At 51.0% G+C, this 21,041-nt stretch overlaps 1 protein-coding gene and 1 long non-coding RNA gene across 3 annotated transcripts; both read right to left on the bottom strand.

Annotated features, from left to right (window-relative positions):
- Nucleotides 1-1,086: 1,086 nt before the first annotated feature.
- Nucleotides 1,087-2,813, bottom strand: LOC127594112 (uncharacterized). Its single transcript, XR_007960601.1, has 3 exons — nucleotides 2,603-2,813; nucleotides 1,588-1,709; nucleotides 1,087-1,505 (listed from the first exon to the last, which is right to left on the bottom strand). It is a non-coding gene; the product is annotated as an uncharacterized LOC127594112 (long non-coding RNA).
- Nucleotides 2,814-5,170: 2,357 nt separating this feature from the next.
- LOC127593146 (constitutive coactivator of PPAR-gamma-like protein 2) lies at nucleotides 5,171-20,272 on the bottom strand. Of its 2 annotated transcripts, none has more exons than XM_052054395.1 (17): nucleotides 18,715-20,272; nucleotides 15,709-15,955; nucleotides 15,500-15,582; nucleotides 15,261-15,389; nucleotides 14,841-14,943; nucleotides 13,742-13,815; nucleotides 13,057-13,331; nucleotides 12,334-12,496; nucleotides 12,150-12,233; nucleotides 11,862-12,063; nucleotides 11,229-11,478; nucleotides 10,948-11,062; nucleotides 10,671-10,880; nucleotides 10,365-10,593; nucleotides 10,138-10,273; nucleotides 9,443-9,506; nucleotides 5,171-9,361 (listed from the first exon to the last, which is right to left on the bottom strand). In XM_052054395.1, exons 1-17 carry the CDS (start codon nucleotides 19,240-19,242, stop codon nucleotides 9,134-9,136), a joined length of 3,120 nt encoding a protein of 1,039 aa, XP_051910355.1. In that variant the 5' UTR covers nucleotides 19,243-20,272; the 3' UTR covers nucleotides 5,171-9,133. The 2 variants fall into 2 exon arrangements, with proteins under 2 accessions (XP_051910355.1, XP_051910365.1); XM_052054405.1 differs by having other exon boundaries at nucleotides 11,892-12,063.
- Nucleotides 20,273-21,041: the final 769 nt, after the last annotated feature.

Raw genomic sequence — 21,041 nt, 5'->3', positions numbered from 1 at the left:
TCAAAGTAATTATTAGATGGAGCCTTTTCTGTTGCTGGTCCATCTCTCTGGAATGAGCTCCCACTGAACATTGGGCAAGCCTCCTCGCTGGCCATCTTTAAAGCCCTCCTCCAAACTCACTTGTATTCTTTGGCATTCGACTCAGCATGACTTAGATTTGTTCTTGATTTTACTGTTTGGTGCTTTCTAGCGCCTTTATTACCGATTTGTCTTACTGTTTATTGTGCATGTTCAATCGCTCCATGTACAGCACTTTGTATGCAGCCATGGCTGTTTGAAAATGCTCCACAAATACTCTTGACTTGACTAGAATTTTTCTCCTCCAAGCTATCGTGTTCTAAAAGCATCACCAATAAAATGAAAGCACACGGTTTGGGTCAGCTTCTAGTTGATGGCTGCCATCGCTAGCTGTGAGAGATAAAAATAAAGCGGCACTGTTCAAATGCTACTTCAAGCGTTGTTGTTGGGGTTTTTTTTCCCCCGAAGAATGAGCCGAACCACTAATAAATGTCCTACGGGGTGTTTTTATCACATTGCTTTACAAAAGAAATACATCAAAAAATATTCTGTTGTTGATTCATTTTGAATAGCAAATTTGTCCACATAAGACGCAAGCAGTTTGAAGTGACCCGGGTGACAAAAACAAGTGTGAGACTGCCGAAATTGCCAATGGTCAAGCGAAGGCAGAAGAACGCAAATGCCATTCGCACGGCACAAAGACTTTTCAACCCAGGCCTTTATTTAGCACAAAAGAAAATATGACATTGAGGCCCGACGTCTCTTTCTTCGCGGCCGTCTGGAAAACGAGGCGCCGACGAGCCGAGTTTACTCGTCGTTCCGAGTCAAATGATTCCGACGGAAGCTCTCTGGAATACAAGGCTCCAGTCTATCCGAACATCATCTTTCACACAACCTTTGGCTTCAACTCTACATTTTTTTGGGGTGGGGGGACGGGGAGTACTTTGTTCTCCCTCTCCGTCAGTTAATAAGAGAGGGGAACAAATTGTGTGTAAAGATGGCCCCTCTCACAACTATTTGTGCCATGTTGTCAACGTGGGTTGGAGATAGTATGGAAAATTCAAGTACTTGGTGCACAGAAACAAACGGCAAGCTAATGCGGCTAACGTGCGCATTTGAAATAGCAGGTTTGGACATCCTGGTTTTGGTTTGCCTTTGAGGGCAGGAGTTGAATTGGGACGCGATTCGTATTTTCTGACACAACTATCTGTGCTTCTACTCGAGAGTGTGAATAATTTTGCCACCTCTGCAACAGCATTCCTGGACTGAACGTTTACGTTGCACCCTGAAAGCGAAGCAAAGGGAGAAAAGGAACATGCGCGTTTCACGTGCGAGCTGCCCCAGATGAAGTTCACCGCAGTACAGCGCAGCCACAAGCACCGATTAACGTCCTCAAAGTCGGCACGGCCACCGAAGGGCCCTCCCGCCGTGGCCGACGTGGCGACGCGCCGGATTCGCCGGTGGCCTCTTGTCACATCAACGGGATGCTTTGGTTGCCGTGAGGAAGACAGTAGGCTGTATAGTCATCTCCCAGATCTGGTGTGATCCTAAAACTATACAAACTACTACCTCATCCCACAGACAGCCCCACCGCCGTTGTCCGGGACGCCAAATGACCGACGTGCCCTTGCAGCCTTTGTGAGGGACGCACGCCGTCATTCTCAAGCGGGGAAACGGGGATCTTGCCAAGCCTGTGGAGTAGGGAGAAGGGGGCGGGGGGCGGGGGGGGGGGTCACGAATGGTTCGCATCAAAATATTGGCATTGAAATTAAGTCATCACATTTTGACAATAAAGTTGTATTCAATAACTCTCATGAGGTTTACTCTTTTAGCAATGCCAAAACATATGCGACAGGGAAAAAGGCAACTTTGCCGGTGTTGTGACTGAAGGATTTGAGCAGACGAGACCACACCGTGCATCATTTGGCCACAGATGGCTGCAGTCTCTCGTGTTTCTCAAACGCCGTTTGGTGTTCTTTAACTGTTTATTTTAAAACGATACAGGGATCTTTTTTTTTTTAATCAAAAATGTCGTTGGAGAAAAAAAATGATTTTTGCAAACCTTGCACACTCTGTTAACAGCTGTCAAATGTATTTCAAAGATCATTTTCATTAAATCACACTAACGAATAAAAGATATCTTATCTTAACGGTTCGACCCTGTCATGGTTCTTTTTGATGCCGTCTGTCTTGTTCTCGACTCCTAATAACCTCGGTCTTGGTCCCCGATGGTGCGCTCAACCCAACACCACTTTGTTTTTTATTCTTCGGTACATTGTCGACCCAACCCCCCATCTCTATTTTTTATCACTTGCCTTTTCGGAGTATCCGTGGAGTGAAGAGTGGCAACGTCAGAGGTACACCTCTCAGTGCTGTCGTTCTGTTTTGATGCCAAAGAAACATGTCGCCTCTTGATTCGTCGTCGGGTGAAGGAAGGCGAAATGCGAAATGCCGCGGAAGTGAACGATCTCGAAAGCAGCCCGCCAAGCTGTCGATAAGCTTTGAACGGCAAAACGGCTTCACGCGTCCGTGAACGCGCGATTGTCGAGCGGCTAGCCGACAGCTAACAGCGGTCGGTGCTTACCCCAAGTCCGCCGCGCAATGAGCGAGCCTAGCCGCGGCTATTCCTTCATGGACAAAACAGGTCTTCGCATGCTCCAAGAAGCCTACTCAAGGTGACAAGAAACAAAAAAGTAGACAGCTTGTTCGCTTTCCATTTCGATTCAGACTGTCATTGTCTCTCGCCATTCTGTTTTTTTTAGGCTTCTTCTTCTACATTCTTTTGGCGCTTGGCAAACAACCGTTGCTGCATTAGCGCCACCGTCTGAAAGGAGTGCGTGGGATGACTATTGTACAGTACTGTACTGTATTTTCTTGCCTGATATTTAACCTCGTTCTAATACAGTACATACTCAGTAGTCTCGAATCTCATTACAGTATGCCAGTTTTTAAGTCTTTGTACATTCGGCATTATTATTTTTTTGCTAAAACATCCATACATTTCATCCAGAATCTTATTTTCAGAAAAAAAACATACCCCCGTGATTCTGCAAGCAGGCTGGGAAATATCACGAGATTTGAAGCTCTCGGCGACGAGACTTCAAAGATCATTTCTAATCGTAGTGTCCTCAAGTACCACTTTCATGTGGGAAAAATGGTTTTAAATCTACGGTCAAATAAAACTGGTATTTTAATGGATAGACCGTCAAAATGCAACACTTTCTGCCAACTGCCTCAAATATTACAGTTGTAGCATTTAACCAAATACAAATGCAGTACTTCAATCCTGGACTTGAGAGCCGTACTGTACTTGTTTGGGTTTTTTTTTTCAAACGACATGTAACTTTTACTCAGTTGAAACCGGACAATGTGTATTTTTGTGTGAATTTGTTTTCCTCAATCTTCAAATTACCAATATGGGCATTGTACCTGTATATACATTTGACAGGGATAATGTACTGGAGTACAATTCTGTATAATAGAAAAAAAAACTTAAAAGGGGTTGAATTAGTTGTAGAAACCCCCAAAAGCTATTTGTATTCTGCTTAACCCTTGTGTGCTCCAAATGAAAAAGGCCTTAAGTTACGCATTTTACAATTTTTGTAATGATGTATTTTGTGTTATAAAAACATTCTTTTTTTTTTCCAAACACTCAAAATGTTCAGAGGCATCTGTGCTATCCATACATATATTGTTTTTATTAGTTCTTTGGGATTTTTTATTCTTTATTTTTTGCAAAAGGGAAAAAAAAATTGTGTCTGGAGGTCCCAACCGAGCCCTACTAACAATCCCGACCGGACGTGTTCGTGTCAAATGCATCGGTTTGAAGCCTCCTGCAAAAAGGCAAACTCATTTGCGATCCTCTGGCGCCACCTAAAAGTTGCACAATTGGAATGACCTCAACCCGACACATTAGGTTTACGATGCATTCAAAAATATGAATTATAATGGGTCTCTATGGTGCAAAATATGTCAATTGTGAAGATTAAGGTATCAAAACGTTTTTTTATTATTGCTGCAATGCCTGAGAATTATCAGCCAGTGACGTCATGAAATTTAGGCCATTTTAGAACCCTTCCATACGTTTCAGCTCTCTCGTGTTTTTCTTGAATGGCTTTGCCTTTGATTCAAAGACATCATTTTACATTTATCGCAAGCGGTGCGCCACGAGGGTTAAGTAGAGTCTCAATACCTTTTCCACATCTGCACATTTAAAATAGAACCACCAAGTGCAGGCCACAATGGAGTAAAAACTTGATCAAAGCCCATTTCCCCCACGCCCCAAAAATAAGACCTTTGTTTTTTTTTTTTACTAAAAGAATAAATTTTATTTCAGCACTGTAAGTCATTTCCCAACCAGTACAAATATGACTGCCGTGGTTGTCTCTTTCCGAACCATTCCTCCTCCTCTCCATCTGTGAGATCAGACCACCAACACCCCGGACGAAAAAAAAAATGTCACTGACTCTTTCTTTCCTCCTCTCATCTTTCCACAAACAGTCTGGTGCTTCCATAATGCTAACATTGATGACAAATGATACCAACCATAGTTATAACAGCAATGATGATGATGATGATAATATCTCTCGAACAATAATATCATGGCTATATATCGGAACCCTTTTTTTGCTGCACAGGTAGCTTCGGCAGGCGGTCTTGGGTATTGATGCGGATGCTGAAGGCATGCTAGAGCAATGTGGCATTGCAAACGCCCACATTGGTCACGAGGAGCACCTTTGCAGGGGAGGGGAGGGGGGGGGCGATCGGGGCACCGAGCCGATTTCTTAATACGGAGTTCGGAGGGATGCCGAGGGCGGGAGGGCGCAGTGGCAGTGTAGAGACAGACGGATCTGGACCTTGTTCAAACCGGACAAAATGCTGTGAGAATCTTGCAAACAGATCAGGACAGCGCAAGAGACGAGCGCACGCCGTTCCACACGCGAATACGCAATTCACGTTTTGCGCCGACACCGCACGGCGCGTTTCTTCCCCGGCCGAGACTCGAGCTGCTCCAACATTGTTGGTCGGGCTCTTACGAGCGCCTCCTGCCAGCTGGGGCAACGAGACGAGCGCCCCGCGTGGCTTGGCCACTCGGTCCAGTTGTCCTCGCCAAACAACGGGCGAGATTTTGATGGCGCCCAATCTATTCGCCGAATGTTGAAACAATACCATTTGCCATTTAACCTGATAACGCCCAATCTATTCCCCAATTGGTAAAACAACTCCTTTTTTTTCAACCTACAAAATGTAAAAATTGACGAGTATAAAATGGCCTCTGCAATCTTAGGCAGGGCTTTCCACTCTAAAACAGCTGGTGACGAGTGGAAACAAATTGACATGAAATGCACTTCAATTGGCCGCCACCCCCCCCCCCAAAAAAAAAACATCCCAGGGGAGAGAAAGGAGGACACAAACAAGCCGACTGATTGTCGAGCGTCGTTTCTTGACGCGCGTGCGCAGTGGTTGGCACGTCCGTGCGGAATGAGCAAATGGACCTGGAGGCGCTCGCTGTTCACACTTCCCTGCCTGTTTGTGTCTCCAAGACAACCGAGGCCTACAGCCGCCCTGACCTCACAACCTTGTCTGTAAACTCGGGGCAAGCTGTCAACGTTTGCAGGAGGTGGGGATAGACTACGTGGGCTCGGGGTGGGGGGGACACTAGGTGTACTTTGGCTCTCAAGTGAGACGTTCCGCTGCTTTGTGCAAGGGTGCAGAGTTCAGCTTGGATCGACCACAAAATTATCATCGGGGATATTATGAAAATCAACAGTGCAGACGATGGTTGTCAATCGGTAACGGGCAATAGTTACTTACGTACATGAATGGTGAGAGTGTCTAAAGATGCCATAAAAAGGTGAGGAAAATCGCAATGATTACAGTTCAAATCTCTAGGTTGGCTAAGCGAATTTCAGTACTAACTGAAGCAATGGTAGAAGGATTAGAAGATGCGATAACATTAAAAGAGTAAGAAAAACACATTTGCACAACAGAATTTTTTTCAGATTTTTTTTCTGAACTCTGGCTAGATACATACAGAAACTGATTATTAACGTTAATATAACCTTTACTGTTAGTCGGGTTGATTAAGGGGGCGGGGCAGCCTAGAGAGAAAAGCGGCCGATACAAATCATCCTAGGGCTACAGGACAAGCGAGGAGGCGTGGGGAGGGGGGAAAAACGGAGAAATTCAGAAACACTTTATATCATTAGGTGTGTGTGTGTGGGGGTGTGTGTGAACTAGAAAACTGCCACAAGTGACAACATGATCCCCGCAAAGCAATCGCTGACTAGCTATGAGGCAAAACAGCTCCATGAACAACCTTGCTTGAATGGGAGGGTTTTCACCATGGAGGTGTTACAGAGTATTTTCAAACTGAATGTGAGCACATTTGTGTCTTGCAAGAATTTGAAATTTGGAAGTACCGTATTATCAAGCCGAACGACGCTTACTCCATAAGACAATGACGTAAAAATATTTGGAAAAATGGTCCAAAGGTCCTACGTTTAAGGCTGTGAACACTTGCACTTATACACGACATGAAATTGGAGAGCCCAAGCCTTATTAAGTCGTCTTGTTGCTTTGTGGGGACCAAAACGTGTGTGTGTGTGTGTGTGTGTGAGTGTGTTTGTGTGTGCTAAGGAAGATAACGAGCAGAGCACAGCAAAAGAAAACTGTCGGTAGAGGAGGCGCCGTGTCAAGGCGGGGGAAGGAAGGGTGGTTGAATTAGCAAGCGTAAGAAAAATAATCATCCTAAATCACTCATGAACTCCCTATTGAACGAAAACATACAGGGACCAAAGAGGGAGAACTACGTGATGTGTTGCGTCGCCGTTTGAAGCATACTAGCTACTGTGTAACTCGGGTGGTTTAACATCTACGCGTGTGTGTGTGTGTTTGTGCATGCGTGTGCCTACCCGGAAACTTGGAAAGTGTATTTTTCATGTGTGTCGGGATTGCGAGTCAGTCGAATGTGTTACCAAATGATCTCCAATGAACTGACGAGCACGCCACTGGCAACTGAAACTGCACAAATATATCACGTCGGCACAAACGCAGAGAGAATGCTGCTGGTAACAAACGCAACTGAATATCTCTTTGTCCAGTGTGTGTGTGTGTGTGTGTGTGTATGCGCACAAGTGGCGAGCAAATGGGTAGAGGGCATCGTATAGCAGATCACGCTCTGACCCGTGACGGGAACGCTGTCCTCGAACACGTACTATAGCAATACGTGTCCTCATGTCAAAATAGTTGAAAGCGGTTAAGTACTCCGCGGCTCCCGAGAAGTCTGGCCGTCGGGCGCTCTTGGCCCGCGGAGCGATATTCTCGAGTCTAGCCGCGATCTCTTCACGGCTGTTTAAATCCAATGACTCTGAAAAGGTACGGCGCCGGTCCGAGCGTCCGATCATTTCCTTTCGTTTGGCGTCCGAGAGGCGAGGGCGAGCGCGGCCCCGGCGGGCCGTCCGCTCGCGGCTAATGTAATGGTTGCGTTGCTAACGAGGGGGGGATGTCTGACGCGACGATATTGACGCTTCACACACACACTCATCGTTCCGTTTGCCATTTATCCGTGTCGCGCGAAAGAGCTCGCTCAAGTCATCGACGTCGTCTGAAAATAAGGTGCTTTCTTTTGTCGACTCTCCTTTGCGAGTCGAGTCTGCGACGCGCGCGCACGCCGCTCGGCTTTCAAAGCCGCACTTGCGTCAAGGTGACGTGTATTTCCGGCGCGGGACGTCGGCTTCTATCCCAAGCTAAGTGCCGGAAGCAAACGGTTGCCGAGCGTCGTCTACTCGGCCTCGGCCTCGCTCCCGTCGGGCGGGAAAAGTGCATTCTATTGGTCTAAAGTGACACGCGCCGGAGCCGTCGGCGCTTCTCGACGGCCGCCCGAGGATCGTTCGGGCTACGCCGGCGCACCCCTTTTTCCATCGCCGGTGTTCAGATACACTTTGGACCGGACAACCAAAAATCGGGCGTCCTTCAAAAGTTCTTGAGCGAACGTTTGGGGCCACTTTGCGGGGTCTGCTTGGCGGCAGTCTTATTTTATTTGGGGCCTGGAAGTCTCAAAAGGTGCTTCAAGGTGTTTGACTCGTCCATCACCTGGCGGACGATCGGCCGGTGTGGTTTTACATCTCGAAAACAAAGTGGAACCACTCTGCGCACATTCTGACGTCTGGCAAATAGATCTCTAGCTTTAAACGGAGTTCTCTGTTCATCATGAACATTGACCGAGATGCGCGCACCCCGCAAACGGTCAATTCATCGCTCGCAGGGGCTTCTGTTGTCGTCGTTGTTGTTGTTGTTGTTGTTGTTGTTTGGGCTTGTTTTTTTTCTTCAGAAAAAAAAACGTTTTACATTTAAATACAACATCAAGTGCTTGTGTTGGGACAGTACAATCAAAGCTTTCGGGAGGAAGGAAGGGGCGGGAGGGCCAGGGGGGATTTCATATAATGCACTTTTGGGGGGAGGGGCGGGGTCAAACCTCGCATACTTTAAGGTGCGTAAATTGGTGGGATTTCTTTGCGCAAGGGCTCCGCTACACGGCTCAAAGTAGAAGAGCCTCCTAATATCGCGGCGGACGATTTTAGCGGCGCCGTCGGTCACTTGATTGCGTTGGAAGCCGCCGATGGCCCGACGTCTCCCGGAAGTCAAACCTCACACGAGACCGCGATGGCAAAACGCGGCGACACGCGCGCTAGCCCGCGGAGCGAGCGGGCTGGCGGGCCGTAACCGTGGAAACCGCATCCAACCCGCGCGTGCCGACAAAGTACAGCGCTGGGCCGTACTGGAGGAGGGGCCCGCTTACGTGGCGGCAATGGGGGCAGAACTTCTTGGAGTTTGTGTGCGGGAGGGGGGTGGGGGGGCATCTTTGGAGGGGCGGGGTGCTTACAGGCTCATGGAGAAGATCTCGCTCTCTCTTTCTCTCAAAAAAACCCAAAACCCCAACGATATAAAACGACATGAGAAAACTAAAAATGGGCCAACCGTTGGGACGCATCGCACGGAGCGGCGGACGCGCTCGCGGCCGCTCCGTGCGATGACGCGACGGTCGGTGGGAGGGGCTACAAAGACGGGGGGGGAAAGGCAGTCAAACACAAACGCTCTCCGCGGACGCCGTCCGTCACTCCTCCTTCCGTAACGCTCCGTCCGACGGGCAGTCGTCAAGGCAACGGGGGCCCTCGGCTTGCACCCCCTCTGATTGGTTGTCTCTGCTGGCTAAGGCACACTGGATGGGCTGGGCCAGGGGGGCCGGCGAGCTGCCGTTCAGCTGCCGAGCGGCGACCTCCGGCGCCGAGCCCGCCTCCTCCGAGGGCTTGGGGGGACTGTTGGGCGGAGGGGGCGACGATGTCTGGGGGAAGAGGAGAACAAGTTGGGGCGCCAGAGCTTTTCCTTTGGAGAGCGCTGCGCGTTCAAAGGTGGCCGTCCGTACCTGCGTTCTGTTGCCGCTTCCTTTTTTGCCTCCCCTCAGCTTGGCCGGGATCTCTTTACCCCTCCTGCGGTGAGCAAAACGGGCAAGACTTCAATCGGCGCGCACGGGCGTCCACCCCATTTGAGTTCACGGGCCTCGTTCGCCCCCAAATTTGATCCCAAGCGGTCCGGGTCGGTACATTTAATTAATTAATTAATTAATTACATACAAATTTGGCATCTTTCCGCCTGCGTAAGAGCATCGATATCAAGCCACAAATCCAGGCCTAGGGCCAATTTCGGAATGTGGTCCAAGCGGTCCACACCCGGCGGCTGACATTGGAAACGTGGGCCGTTCCAAAGCGAAAGCGGTACCTTTGACGCGTTTGCATGCGTGGCGGCGGCGGGGCTCTTCATAGTGCAGCTTGAGTCACGTCATTGGGCGAGCCACCAAAGAATGGCGCCAATCGCCACACGCGCCGAGATTAAAAATACTGAAAGGGCCGCTTTGCTTTGATGCGGCTACAAGTCACACCGCCGGGAATTGGCGCATTGCGCTCGTGCTCACATGGCGTGCTTTTAGAAACGGGACTCGAAAAAGGTCATTTTTAGTCATTTCCAAGGCTCTCCACCAGAAAGAAACCATCCGAGGCGACTTCGTTTCAACTGTGAATTGAAGGCCCGACTCTTTTTGACGGCAAGCGACTCGTGGCTCACCCTTTGCCGGCTCCGACCGAAACCACCTGCATGTTGAAGCCGCCTCTGCTGCGGATGGGTTTGTTCCCAGCCCACTGGCCGACAACCATGCCGGCAATCTCCAACTTTCCTCCCTGAGGGGGGATCGACTGGATGCCTGGGGAGCGGATGGGGGGGGAGGCAAGAAGAGAAATCCATCAAGGGATGACGACCGAGTCCTATGACGAAAACTTCTGGCGTGAGCGTACCTGGGAAGGCTCTGGGTCTGTGCTGGGCAGGGTGGTGCGGATGATGAGGAGGCATGCCGCCCATGGGGCGGGGCGGGTAGAGGGGGGGCATGGGGTAGAAGGGCGGCACCATAGCGGGCGGCAAGAAGGCAGGGGGCGGCAGAGGGGGAGGGGGAGGAGGGGGGCGAGACAGATTGATGCCCTCCAGGATGGCCTGACGCATCTTCTCCACTTTGGATACCAGCTCCTCCTGCCGAGCGCAAAGAGGGCGGGGGCGGGGGTGGGCGGGCGTTCTCGCAACAAAAGGCCTCCGGCGGCGCTCCGTACCTGGCCTTCGCACATGTCGAGCAGGGCGGCGCGGTCGCGGGTGGCGCGGGCCAGCTTGCTCTGGAACAGTTTGCCGTCAAAGAAGCCCCACGGGCAGCAGTGCTCCCACGGCAGCGGCTGGCCGCACACGTCGTTGATGAAGAGCGCCGTGTCCACGCCGGCCATGAAGAGAGCAGCCAGCTGCACGCCGCGGGCGTCCACCTTCTCCACCTGGGAGCCCGACAAAGCGAGAGGCAGAAAATGCAGCGTGCCTGCGCGCGTGCCTGCGCCTGCGTACCTTCAGCTCCTGCAGCTGGTCGGGTTCGTAGAGCTGGTTGGAAACGGCCTGGGCCAAGAAGGCATCCAGCTCATTCCTCTGAAGGATCCTTCCTCCAGGCCACTGCATCATATACCTGAGCAACAAGGAAGGCCCCCCCCCATCCTTTTATGTGCAAAGCATCTTCCTTACCGATCCCTCTTTTCAAACAATAACATGGCCAAACCGTTGTCACTCATCAATTCGCTGCGCGTACGAACGTTTGCCGTGGAACAAGCGGCGGCGGCGAGCCCCTCCCCTACCTGAGCACGCAACACATGAGCAGCAGATGCTGCGGGACCTGCGCCGGGTTGAGGAGGGCCGGGCAGTCGGAGCGCAGGCAGGCCAGGAAGGCCCGGGTTCTCCTGGAGCGGTCCTCGCTGGCGCGACCCAACCACAGGCGGCGCAGGTTGGGGCAGGTCCACTCCCGGAAGCACAGCGCCGGGATCAGTTCCGGAGTCAGAGCCGACTTGGCTTTGCCGCTGCTCCACTCTTTGACGATCACCGGAGGAACTGAAAGTGGCACATGGGTCCAGTTGCAGCAGTTCATCCAGTCGGTATACGCGTGCGTCTCTAAACAGAGTCAAACGTATTGCGACAACGGCGCCGATGGCCGTTGCATCTTGCGAAATGAACTGCAAGAAAATAAAAGCATCTGCGAGCCAAGACGCTCGAGGAGCCATGTTCACACTGCAAGGGATGATGGCCCCCTTTTGGACTTGAGCCCATCTTTTTATGGCCAAATCTCAAAACATGCCAGGTGAATCCCAATTGGACCGTTTGCATTGATGTGGGCTCGGGGGGTCATTGGGAACAAACAAAAAACCCACTGAATCGACCTTCAGTATGAACATAGCCCTTTGACACAACTTGAAAAATACGACGTTGTTTGCCACCTCCGAATACTTGACCATCCCAGCCCCAACCTTCCAAGGGAGCTCGCTTGCGCAGGGCGAGTCTTTCCAGCCGCCGCTGCGTTTCGGCCAAACTGAAGAGGACGCCGTAGGCGTACTGTCTGGCGGCGCGGAAAAGCAGGGAGGCGGGGGGCAGCTCGGCGTTACACTCGTCTTCGATACAAACGGGCATTTTCATCTCTCCCTGTAGGCCAGAAGAAAGTCGGCTGTCAAAACGGGGGCAGAGCGGGCCGCCAAATGGCGCAGAAGGAAGCCCGGCGGGACTTTCACCTTGGTCAAGATGTGGTAAATCTGCGGGTACATCAGCCCCCTTCGGTGTCTGTGTTCAGCTACACGAAGCACCTCGGCACTAACCTAAAAAAAAAAACATTGCGGGGTTGGGAAGGGGAGGGGGTGGTTCCTCTCAGCACCATTCAGGTCCTCTATTTTCGAAAAAGGGGGGTTGCTGACAAACCTGAGGCAGAGGGGGTGTGGTGATGTCCATGTGACTGCGAGTCGCCATAGAAAGCAGCGACGGAATGCTCGAGCCGCTCCCGTTGCCTTGGGAAGCGTCTCCGGAGGCCGAGCGCTCCCTTCCGCCGGCGTCCTCCCATCGGGATGACTTGTCTGTCAAATGGCTGCGACAACCGGCAACGGTCAAGATGCGAAAACAACAAACAACAACAAACTTTTGTTGCAGGACTATTTCCATTGCTTTGCTGTTGTTTTTTTCTTTCATTCGTTCTTTCTTTTGGGTGGGGGGGTGTTAAACCAGTATTTGTGTGACTACCAGCGCGACGAGGCGCAAGTGTATCCTACTGGGACGATTAACCTCCAGCCGTCTCCTGGAAAGCTGCAAATCCTTTAATCCGAAACTTTCCACCAAACGTGCTAGCGGACGGCGACGTCTGCGAGCTGTTCAAAAGTGGGCCGGTTTTTGCCACACGTGTGGCAACTTGACTTTGGGAATGAGGGCTGAAGATCCGCAATCAGGCAACGAATCAACAGCGAGAGCAAAAATCAAAGTCAGTAAATTGAAAAACAACAAAGGGAGCAAACAAAGTTGCTGACTTGCTGGTCTCCGGAGCCGCGGGGGCAGAGAATGAGCTAAAAAAAATAACATTCAATTAAAAAGCCCTCACCGCGGAACCAAAATTCTTCTGGCGTTCAAAGTACGCGTCACGGAAATGCGCCTTACTTTGCATTGTTGTCATTGGGTTCGTCTCCATCCGATGACGAGGAAGGTGACGGAGAAGCGCCCGACTGAGGGCCCGCGTGGTGATTGGGCAAACGCCCTCCGCCCTGAGAGGAATCGTATGGCGCCGACCAATCGGAAAAGCCCATCTTTGCTGTGGGCGAATCGTTGCACTCTTGCGACGGCGGCGGCGGGTTGTGGAACAGGGGGGCGGAGCCGGGTCCAAATGGAGCGTTTGCAAAAGGCGGTTTGAAGCCGGCCACCTGTGGAGGGGGGAACTGGGAGCGAGGACAGAAAGAATGAACGTGACGCTGCGCCGTCACCACGTAAGTGATTAAAAACAATCAATAAAAAGTTTAATAACAAAGAAATATGAAATGAGCACTTCACGTGCTTCCAAAATCCTCCAAAACGCATCCATGCACACAAACAAAGACAAAAATGGATGAATGGCGGACGTGAGCTATTCTACTCTTTCACACCAATAAGGCTCCGTTTTTGTGGCACGTGTACACCAAAGCCCTTGCGAGCGTTCCACCTCGCTGCATTGGCGGCAGTTCCATTTTCACAGACTGTCATTTGGGGGGGCTGAGGGGGGCTTCAGAAAACGCATCACTCTGCTCAACTGAAAACAAGCCCACACACCAGGTAGGGTTCATACAAAACAAAAAAAAGACAACTGCAGTACCTGATTTTTTCCTGGATGCATCAGTCCCATGTGGCAAGATGGTCCCCCAAACGGAGTGGGCCCAAACCCAGGTACTAAACACAGACGCGGTCATTAGCCATGGACATCAATAGTCGTTTGCTTGTGTATTGCTTTGTTTGAAATGACGGCAGCCAGAGGCGCCGGTTTAATCGTGTTCATAGTCAGGAGGGGTTGGGGGGGGGGGGGGGTGAGCATACTTCCAAGGAACTACTTGGCTTAGCCCCCAAAAACGAGCGTGATTGCTTTCTTTCGTATCATCCAATATCAATGATTGCTTTTCAACTGCCAATTTGAAGGCATGATGATAGAGAAGAACGCAATTGCAATTTTTTTCCCCCCTCAAAGTTGCGATTCACTCAGGCAACATCATAAAACAAACATGAAAGCCTACATCGATCTCGATCTCCAGATTGGACCATGACACCCGCTAACGGGTAGGCAGAAGTAAGATTAATGGCTGCTTGTGAGGGAACATCTTTGGAGGCATGACGCTCTTCGACCTCTCTTTGATTAAACATCTTTTAGCCGGTCTTTGGGTTTATTTCCGAAACATCGGGCCAAATGTACCCTGGGAATATTTGACGACCAGCTTTCAAGCGGCAACACGCCGCGTGCGCTCAAACGTCACAGGCGCGCAAATCACAGTCACCCCTTTTATTGGACTTGGGTGGCTCGCAACAAATGAGTCACTCCATAGAAGAAGAAGCCGTCCAGAAAATGGTTGACTGGCTGGTTGGAAGAACAGCCCGCGGCGAGTGTACGCCGAGGGATGGTGCGGCTTTTTCAAGGACGGGCTTACTTTCAACTCAAGGGTGATGCTTGGTTGTCGTTAGCATGTTGCTAGGCATTCCCCAAAAAGTCAAAAAGCGCTTCGGCCAACACATGGTGTGGATAAAGCACCAGAAAAGTGCTCTTCATTTCCTGATGATGATCAAATTGGATGGGTTTTTATTCGGGGGGGTGGGGGGGGCAACCCATTTGAACTTGGTCTAAAATTCGCGATGGTATTACCATACGACCCAACCCAATTATTTTCACGTTAATACTTCAGTCAATCAACCCGATCGGTGCGACTCACGAATGAAAGCGGGAGGTCCCACGTTTGGCGATCGCGGCTTGGAGGCCGCTGAGAAGTAGTCCACGGCCTTCTTGAAGCGATCAACCTTGTCCTCCATCCGAGACTGCAGGGGGGAAACAGACAACCGTGTTTTTATTTTCCTAGAGTGGAAAGCTTTACTTCCTGACAGAAAAAGTAAAGATGCAAGTGTTTAGCGGGAAAAACTAAAGAGGCTTTTTTCCATCTGAAAAGCTGCCGAAACCTGTAGCGGGGGTGACCGCTAAGTACAGAAGAGCCGTCAATTGAATTTCGCCCCTGAGGAATTGGAAATGGAAAAAAAGCGAACGGCACGGAACGGCCGACGAAGCCGCAAGCATGGAGGACGTTCCCACGATCTTTTTTTTCAACGATGCAATGCGCATTTCCTTGAACGTGACCCACCGGTGACTGTTTGAAGACATCTCTGGCGATGGCGTCCAGGTTGCCCAGGTCTTTGATGGAGGAGACGTACTCGGACACGGCCTTGATCACCACTTCGCAGGGCGGCAGCACCAACTGATGGGCTCGCACCTGTGACGGCGACAGTGCCAACGGGCCCGTTGAGCGCCGCGGGCCGCAACGTTGTGCAAAACCACAGCGAGATCAAATTGAAGAGCTAAACCCGTTTAGAGGCACGCTACCTTGAGGGATGCTAGTGGGTGTTCTGGTCCCAGCAGGCTCCAGTGGAAGGCAGCCAGGTCTTCATCAGGCAGAATATGATTTCCTTCGCCGAAGGAGGAGGGCACACACAAAGAGATGCCCTTTGAGGGTGCCAACGTACTACGCACGGAGACGCCGCGGACGTAGGCGAGCGCCTTGGGAAATCAAGCCGGCGTGGGTCGCTCCTTACCCAGCAGAGCAGCAAAGCAGGGCAGGTGCTGAGTCTTGAGCCCCAGCTGCCTGGCGGCTTCGGACAGCAGGTACTGGTGCGTGGTCAGGTTTTTGCCGTTCCAGCTCAGCTTGAGGGCGTGCGAGGAGAAATAGGCGGGCACGTTGCACAGCGCAAACTCCGAATCCTGAGCGATCAGGCCGCAGAATCCGTAGTCCCTGTAGAGGGACAGCACTTCCTGGTGATGATCCTCCAAAGTCTGCACAACCTGCGGAGGGAGCGCACAAGGTCGTCACAAACTTTGCCGGCGGGTCTTTCGCCGAAAGCATTGCTACTTGGTATGAGCGAGTACAGTAAACCACCCACGATAAACGAAACCCCCCCCCATATAGGTACATGTCCATCATATTTATGAGGCCAAATTTAATGGAATACATGCATGTAGAAGTACATTTTGACCTAATGCTGTATACTAATAGATGTAAACATGTATAAGTTAGGTTCCTTTATGAATAACAAAATACAGTAAACATTACATTTTTTTAAAGTCCATAAAAAGTCCGCAAACGGTCCGCGAGAACCTGCGAAAGTCGGAAAACAACAGCCACTCACATAGAGCAACAGAACTTTATGACATGAAAAAAGAACTTTTTAAAAATGAATGTTTGAAAAAAAATCCGTGATGCACTGAAGCCGCGATAAACAAGCGGCAAAATAGCGAGGGATCACTGTACAGTACTCAAGTGTCCCCCCCCCACCCCAAAAGTGGTCTTGATGCAGTCCTCCGGTAACATTCAGTTGAAAAGAATTCATTCATTATTCATTCAAGAATGCGTGTCAGTCATGTTGCAGAAAGTGGAAGAGAGCGAGCGAGCGAGCGCCGGGCAGCTTAGGAACGCTTACGTGTCACACGGCAAAGAAATCAATGACGGCGTTATCCGTGTCGACGCGCGGCCAAAGAGGACCGGGTTTCTCAACGCGCTTCAATTAGGTGACGCTGTCGAGGAGAGAGAGCGCCCCCCCTGTAGGTTGCCCCAGACGCGTGAACTGCTTAAGGTGAGACTTCATCCCAAAATGGTCACAGACGGCACCCGCCGCGTACGAGATCTATTTGGAGATTCTTTGCTGATCAGCTGGGGTGCGGAAACAGGCCAAGGGAGCTTCGGAGCAAGCCGGCTCCAAGACCGACGCAAAAAGCGATTTGTGCAATATCCTCCCGCAAACTGCTGATGCGAAAATGACGGATCCAAAGTCAAAACTGCCAATTGTTGCTTTGGCTACATTGAGGCCTCTTTTGGTCATACGCCACCAAGCACGAGTCTGATTTGCGGCTGTCCTGCCACGTTTGGTCAAAACGCGTTTTCAAGACGCTTTCTGTGAACTTGGACAAGTCCGAGATTTTTTTTAGATGGACGCGCAAACAAAAGGTGTTCACCGCAAACACCCGAGAGTCCTAAAATAATCCCTTCCATGGATTGGGATACATCTTTTAAGTACTTGGGGGAGGGGAAAAATAGAAATATAATATACATCTCAAAATAAAGATACCGCCACCAGCCAAAGGACCACTTCTTTCACATTTTGCAAGAAAGGAGCCCCGCTGAAATGAAAGCAAATGTCAGGCAGGAAGGGGGAACGATTTTTTTTTTAAATGAAGGAATCATTCCACACCCACACCATATCCAACAAAATACTCCAAACAAGCCACCGTCCGGTACCAAGAGCTTATAAATAGCCACTCAACAATTCTCCAACTATGTATGTCAAGTTCACCGAGTTGGTGTTATGCAATTCCTAAGCGAGCGGGACCGTTTGAATGCCGACTTTAATTAGGGCTCAATTTGGTCAAAAACATAGCGTGTGACGGCTGGATGCAAACACACTTCCTCCCAGGAAACATTTTGGACTCTTCTAGACACTAGAGCGAGTGGTGAAGATCGACTACGTGATGAACGGACACTTTTGTCCGGAGGAGAAATGAAATCCATGCTAGTACAGACACAAATGTACTTTGTGAGATCATATGTGTGAGAAATGCTATCGATGCAGCTACACGGGCAGAATTTGCATCCCGGGCGAGTAATTCCACCCGTCGCCGGGGAATATTTCTATGATTATTCCATCGATTGATCCATCGGATAAAAATTGACCACGTGCAGAGGTCGACTGCAAACCCCACCCCCGTACCCGACATCCGTTTGTGAAGCGATGACTGGTGTTTATTTGGCATTATTGAACGGTGAAAAAAAAGAACAAATAAACAATTGCGCGATACCACGGAAGAGGGACTGATGTACTCGGCAACCTTTTTGAAGCAGAGAGCTGCGACGTGGCTCGTGATTCATGCCAAGGCAGGGCTGCTAGTTTGCGCTGTGACGCGAGCCGCTTCGGCTTCCATGTCCCTGACGGGTTACGCATACCACGGGTGCAAATAACCATTCATTTGGCAGAGGTTAAGCCACCTCATTTTTTTTTTCCTCCATAAATTGACAAAGATTCGGTCACTGCTTTGTCGTGGACGGTAACATCGGTCAGAAAATCTGCAAAATGTTGATTTTTGCTAAATGCTAGCATTCTGCTCATTAATTTTGAGACGGTGCAAGTACATTTTTCATCTAGTCTTGACTGTGCATGTCAACTTACAGCGTGTGTGAGGCAATAAAATTTGAGGTTAGGGGCCACTGTGCTTGTTGTTCAAAAAAAAAAGTGGTGTTCTGTAGATGTAGACAAATGTCTTCTTATCTGCGATCATCGAGGACCAAATAAAATGGAGAATAAATGACTGTTGAGAGGCCAAATGAAATGTGGACAATGTTTCCAAAATGATTCATCTATGATCGAAATTGTTGTGGATAACTTTGGCAAGTGATTGTTACACCACGAGTGCCAAGTTATCAAAAGGCTTTGGGTTTTGTTTTTTTGGGGGGGGAGAAGGTGGGGCATGCCAAATTTAGCAAAAGAGAGGAAAACCGGCAAGAGAGAGAGGGAGAGAGCGGGAAGCAGGAGCAGGACGACGAGGTGGCTCACCCGCACTCGGAAGCGGAACATGGCGAGGCGGACGCAGTGGCTGAGACAGGCCGGGGGCAGGAACCAAGCCCGGGGAGGCGGGGTCGCCTTGCCGCCGACGTGGTTGACGATGAGCTGCGCCGTCTGTCGCTGGCCCTGAGCTCGCCGCGCCCACTCCGGCCAGCGCTCCTTGCCCAGCGTGCCGTTGAAGACCACCACCAGCTCCAGGCCGCCCTGGAAGAGGCAGGCCTGCGACAGGGCGGCCAGGTAGCCCAGCATGGCGTTCCACTGGCCGCCGCACACCCAGTCCGTCTGGTAGCCGCCGTAGAGGCGCTGCAGGCCGGAGTCGGCGTCCACCAAGATCCTGGCGGGCGGGGGCGGGGGAGGCATGGGCCCCGGGTGGTGAGGGTGGTGCGGATGATGGTGCGGGTGCGGGTGGGGGTGCGGGGGCTGGCGGGCCGCGGTCCGGGCGAGCTTGAGCAGGTCCACGGGCACCGCGGCGCCGGGGCAGCGCTTCTCCAGATACTCCTGGAAGCCCTGCACGCCCATGACGGTGGTGTTGAGCCGGTGCGTGTGTCCGGGAGCGGGCTCGGAATACGTTCGGTACGCCGTGGTTGGAACGGGGCGAGGGGCGAGACGAGCTAGCTAACTGCGAGCTAACCGTCTGCCCAAACACTGAGTGACAAGTGGTCCGCTTTGGCGACACCCCAACGAGTCAGGCGACCGATCATGCGCGATCGCCGCCCGATTGTGCTTGACGACTTTCGTCAACCCCCCCTCCGCACGACCAAACAATTACGCTTTTCCGATTTTTTTTAGGCGCTCGTTGGCAGCGCCGCGTCCACCATCTCTGTGGGTTTTGCCGAGAGAGCCACAAGGCCGGTGGAGCTACGAGGAGTTGTCAGTTTCGGGCTCGCTCCAAACGCACCATCGCCAGCTCTCTCGGACGCGGTCGCTCGTCGGGTCGTGTCCCAAAAGTGTCCGATGTCGACACAATACGTGGAGAAATGCTCACGCGTGCAACGAACGCGAGACTGCGCACTAGTTAGCGGGGCTGGACGGACACTTCGCGGACATATTGAAGCGAGCGGCTAGCGCGACTCTTTCAACTGACAGCGACAATATTGGCCACGCCGTCAGCTCGAAAGCGGGTTCAAATTCCGCATTTGAGTGACCAGCTCTGAAAGACGATGCGCAATAAAACTCGCGGCGTGTTGTATTTGCCAAGTGTGTACGTATGTGTGCACGCGAGCGAGCGAGCGAGCGAGTGCGCGCGCATCTGGGTTGTGTGAGTGTGTGAGCTGCGTGCGTGCGGCTAGCTGCTGGCAAGGGTCCCCGGCGTGATTTTGACGCGTCAACTCCCGACACAAGTCCGGGGCGGATCCGACGCGGAATGGGGTGGATGTTTGACGGATTAAAAGAAAATAAAGTAAAAGAAGAGAACGCGAAAAGCCCGATGGTGCCTCCCTCGCTGTCGTCCGGGCTCACGGCTCCATGTTGCGGAGGAGAAGCTCACTTCCAAGCGACAGCAGCCATCTTGCGACTTCCTCGCGGGCCAGCCGAGTGGGAGAGAAGGCGGAGGAAACGCGAGGAGGAGGAGTCACCGCGGCGCCACATGGGAAATGTAGTGCCATCCTAACATCGCCGCCATTACGCATCTGGGGATCCACCTCCCCTAAAAAACTACAAATACCGACGCTAGATAGCGACCGATCGTACCAGACTCGTCAAGCCGAGAGGCGATTTCTCCCAAAAGTGTTGGAATTCACAATGAAACGAGTAAACGGCGTTTGTGTGACAACATCAAAATGCGCCCCGCAAGTGTCTTCCCCAACATGTGAATATTTACAAGTGCTTTTTTAAAAAACCGATATTGGTCAGATAACCTGGATACTCGTAAGCTTGACACATTCACGTATTGCCGCGAGGGGGTTGGCTAAGTGTTGATTTCCCCCACGAAAATGCCGTGCTTCACATCTTCCGTCAGTAACAGGTAGGATGGCTCGCTTCCGTTCAAGTTGGCGTGTCTGTCTCCCCTCGTCGGTCATAAGCGGCACTGCAAGCCCTGACGCCGGAAATGTGAAGCATCAACTTCCGGGTCAAAGTGTATGGCACTTTGCTGTTCTGGCATAAGAGCACGGTCGTTTATTTGAACCTTTTTTTATCTAGCGAATGACCGACAAATTTTTGTTGACATTCAAAACATATTCATTTCAAATTTGACGATTCAATGAAAATGAATGTAAAGGTTATTTGAAAAAGCAAATGACAAAAATGGACACATTTCAAATTAAAACACTGTCCAAGTAGATACTCAAGCTTTAGGGTTGCGAGGATTGTGATTTGCT

The sequence above is a fragment of the Hippocampus zosterae genome, chromosome 2 (genome assembly GCF_025434085.1).
Source record: "Hippocampus zosterae strain Florida chromosome 2, ASM2543408v3, whole genome shotgun sequence".
NCBI classification, from domain to species: domain Eukaryota; kingdom Metazoa; phylum Chordata; class Actinopteri; order Syngnathiformes; family Syngnathidae; genus Hippocampus; species Hippocampus zosterae.
Note: the sequence above shows the minus strand (reverse complement) of the source record. Positions and strands in the feature narration are given on the sequence as shown.

Bases quoted from the DNA above. Each gene is read 5' to 3' on its own strand.
- LOC127593146 (XM_052054395.1), bottom strand. From the start codon at position 19,242: ATGGGCGTGCAGGGCTTCCAGGAGTATCTGGAGAAGCGCTGCCCCGGC. The intron at 13,816-14,840 runs GTGAGTCGCACC...GTCTGTGTTTAG, and splicing joins GGGACCTCCCGCTTTCATTC to TACCTGGGTTTGGGCCCACT. The intron at 9,507-10,137 runs GTGAGCCACGAG...TGCTCACCGCAG, and splicing joins TCGGTCGGAGCCGGCAAAGG to GAGGGGTAAAGAGATCCCGG.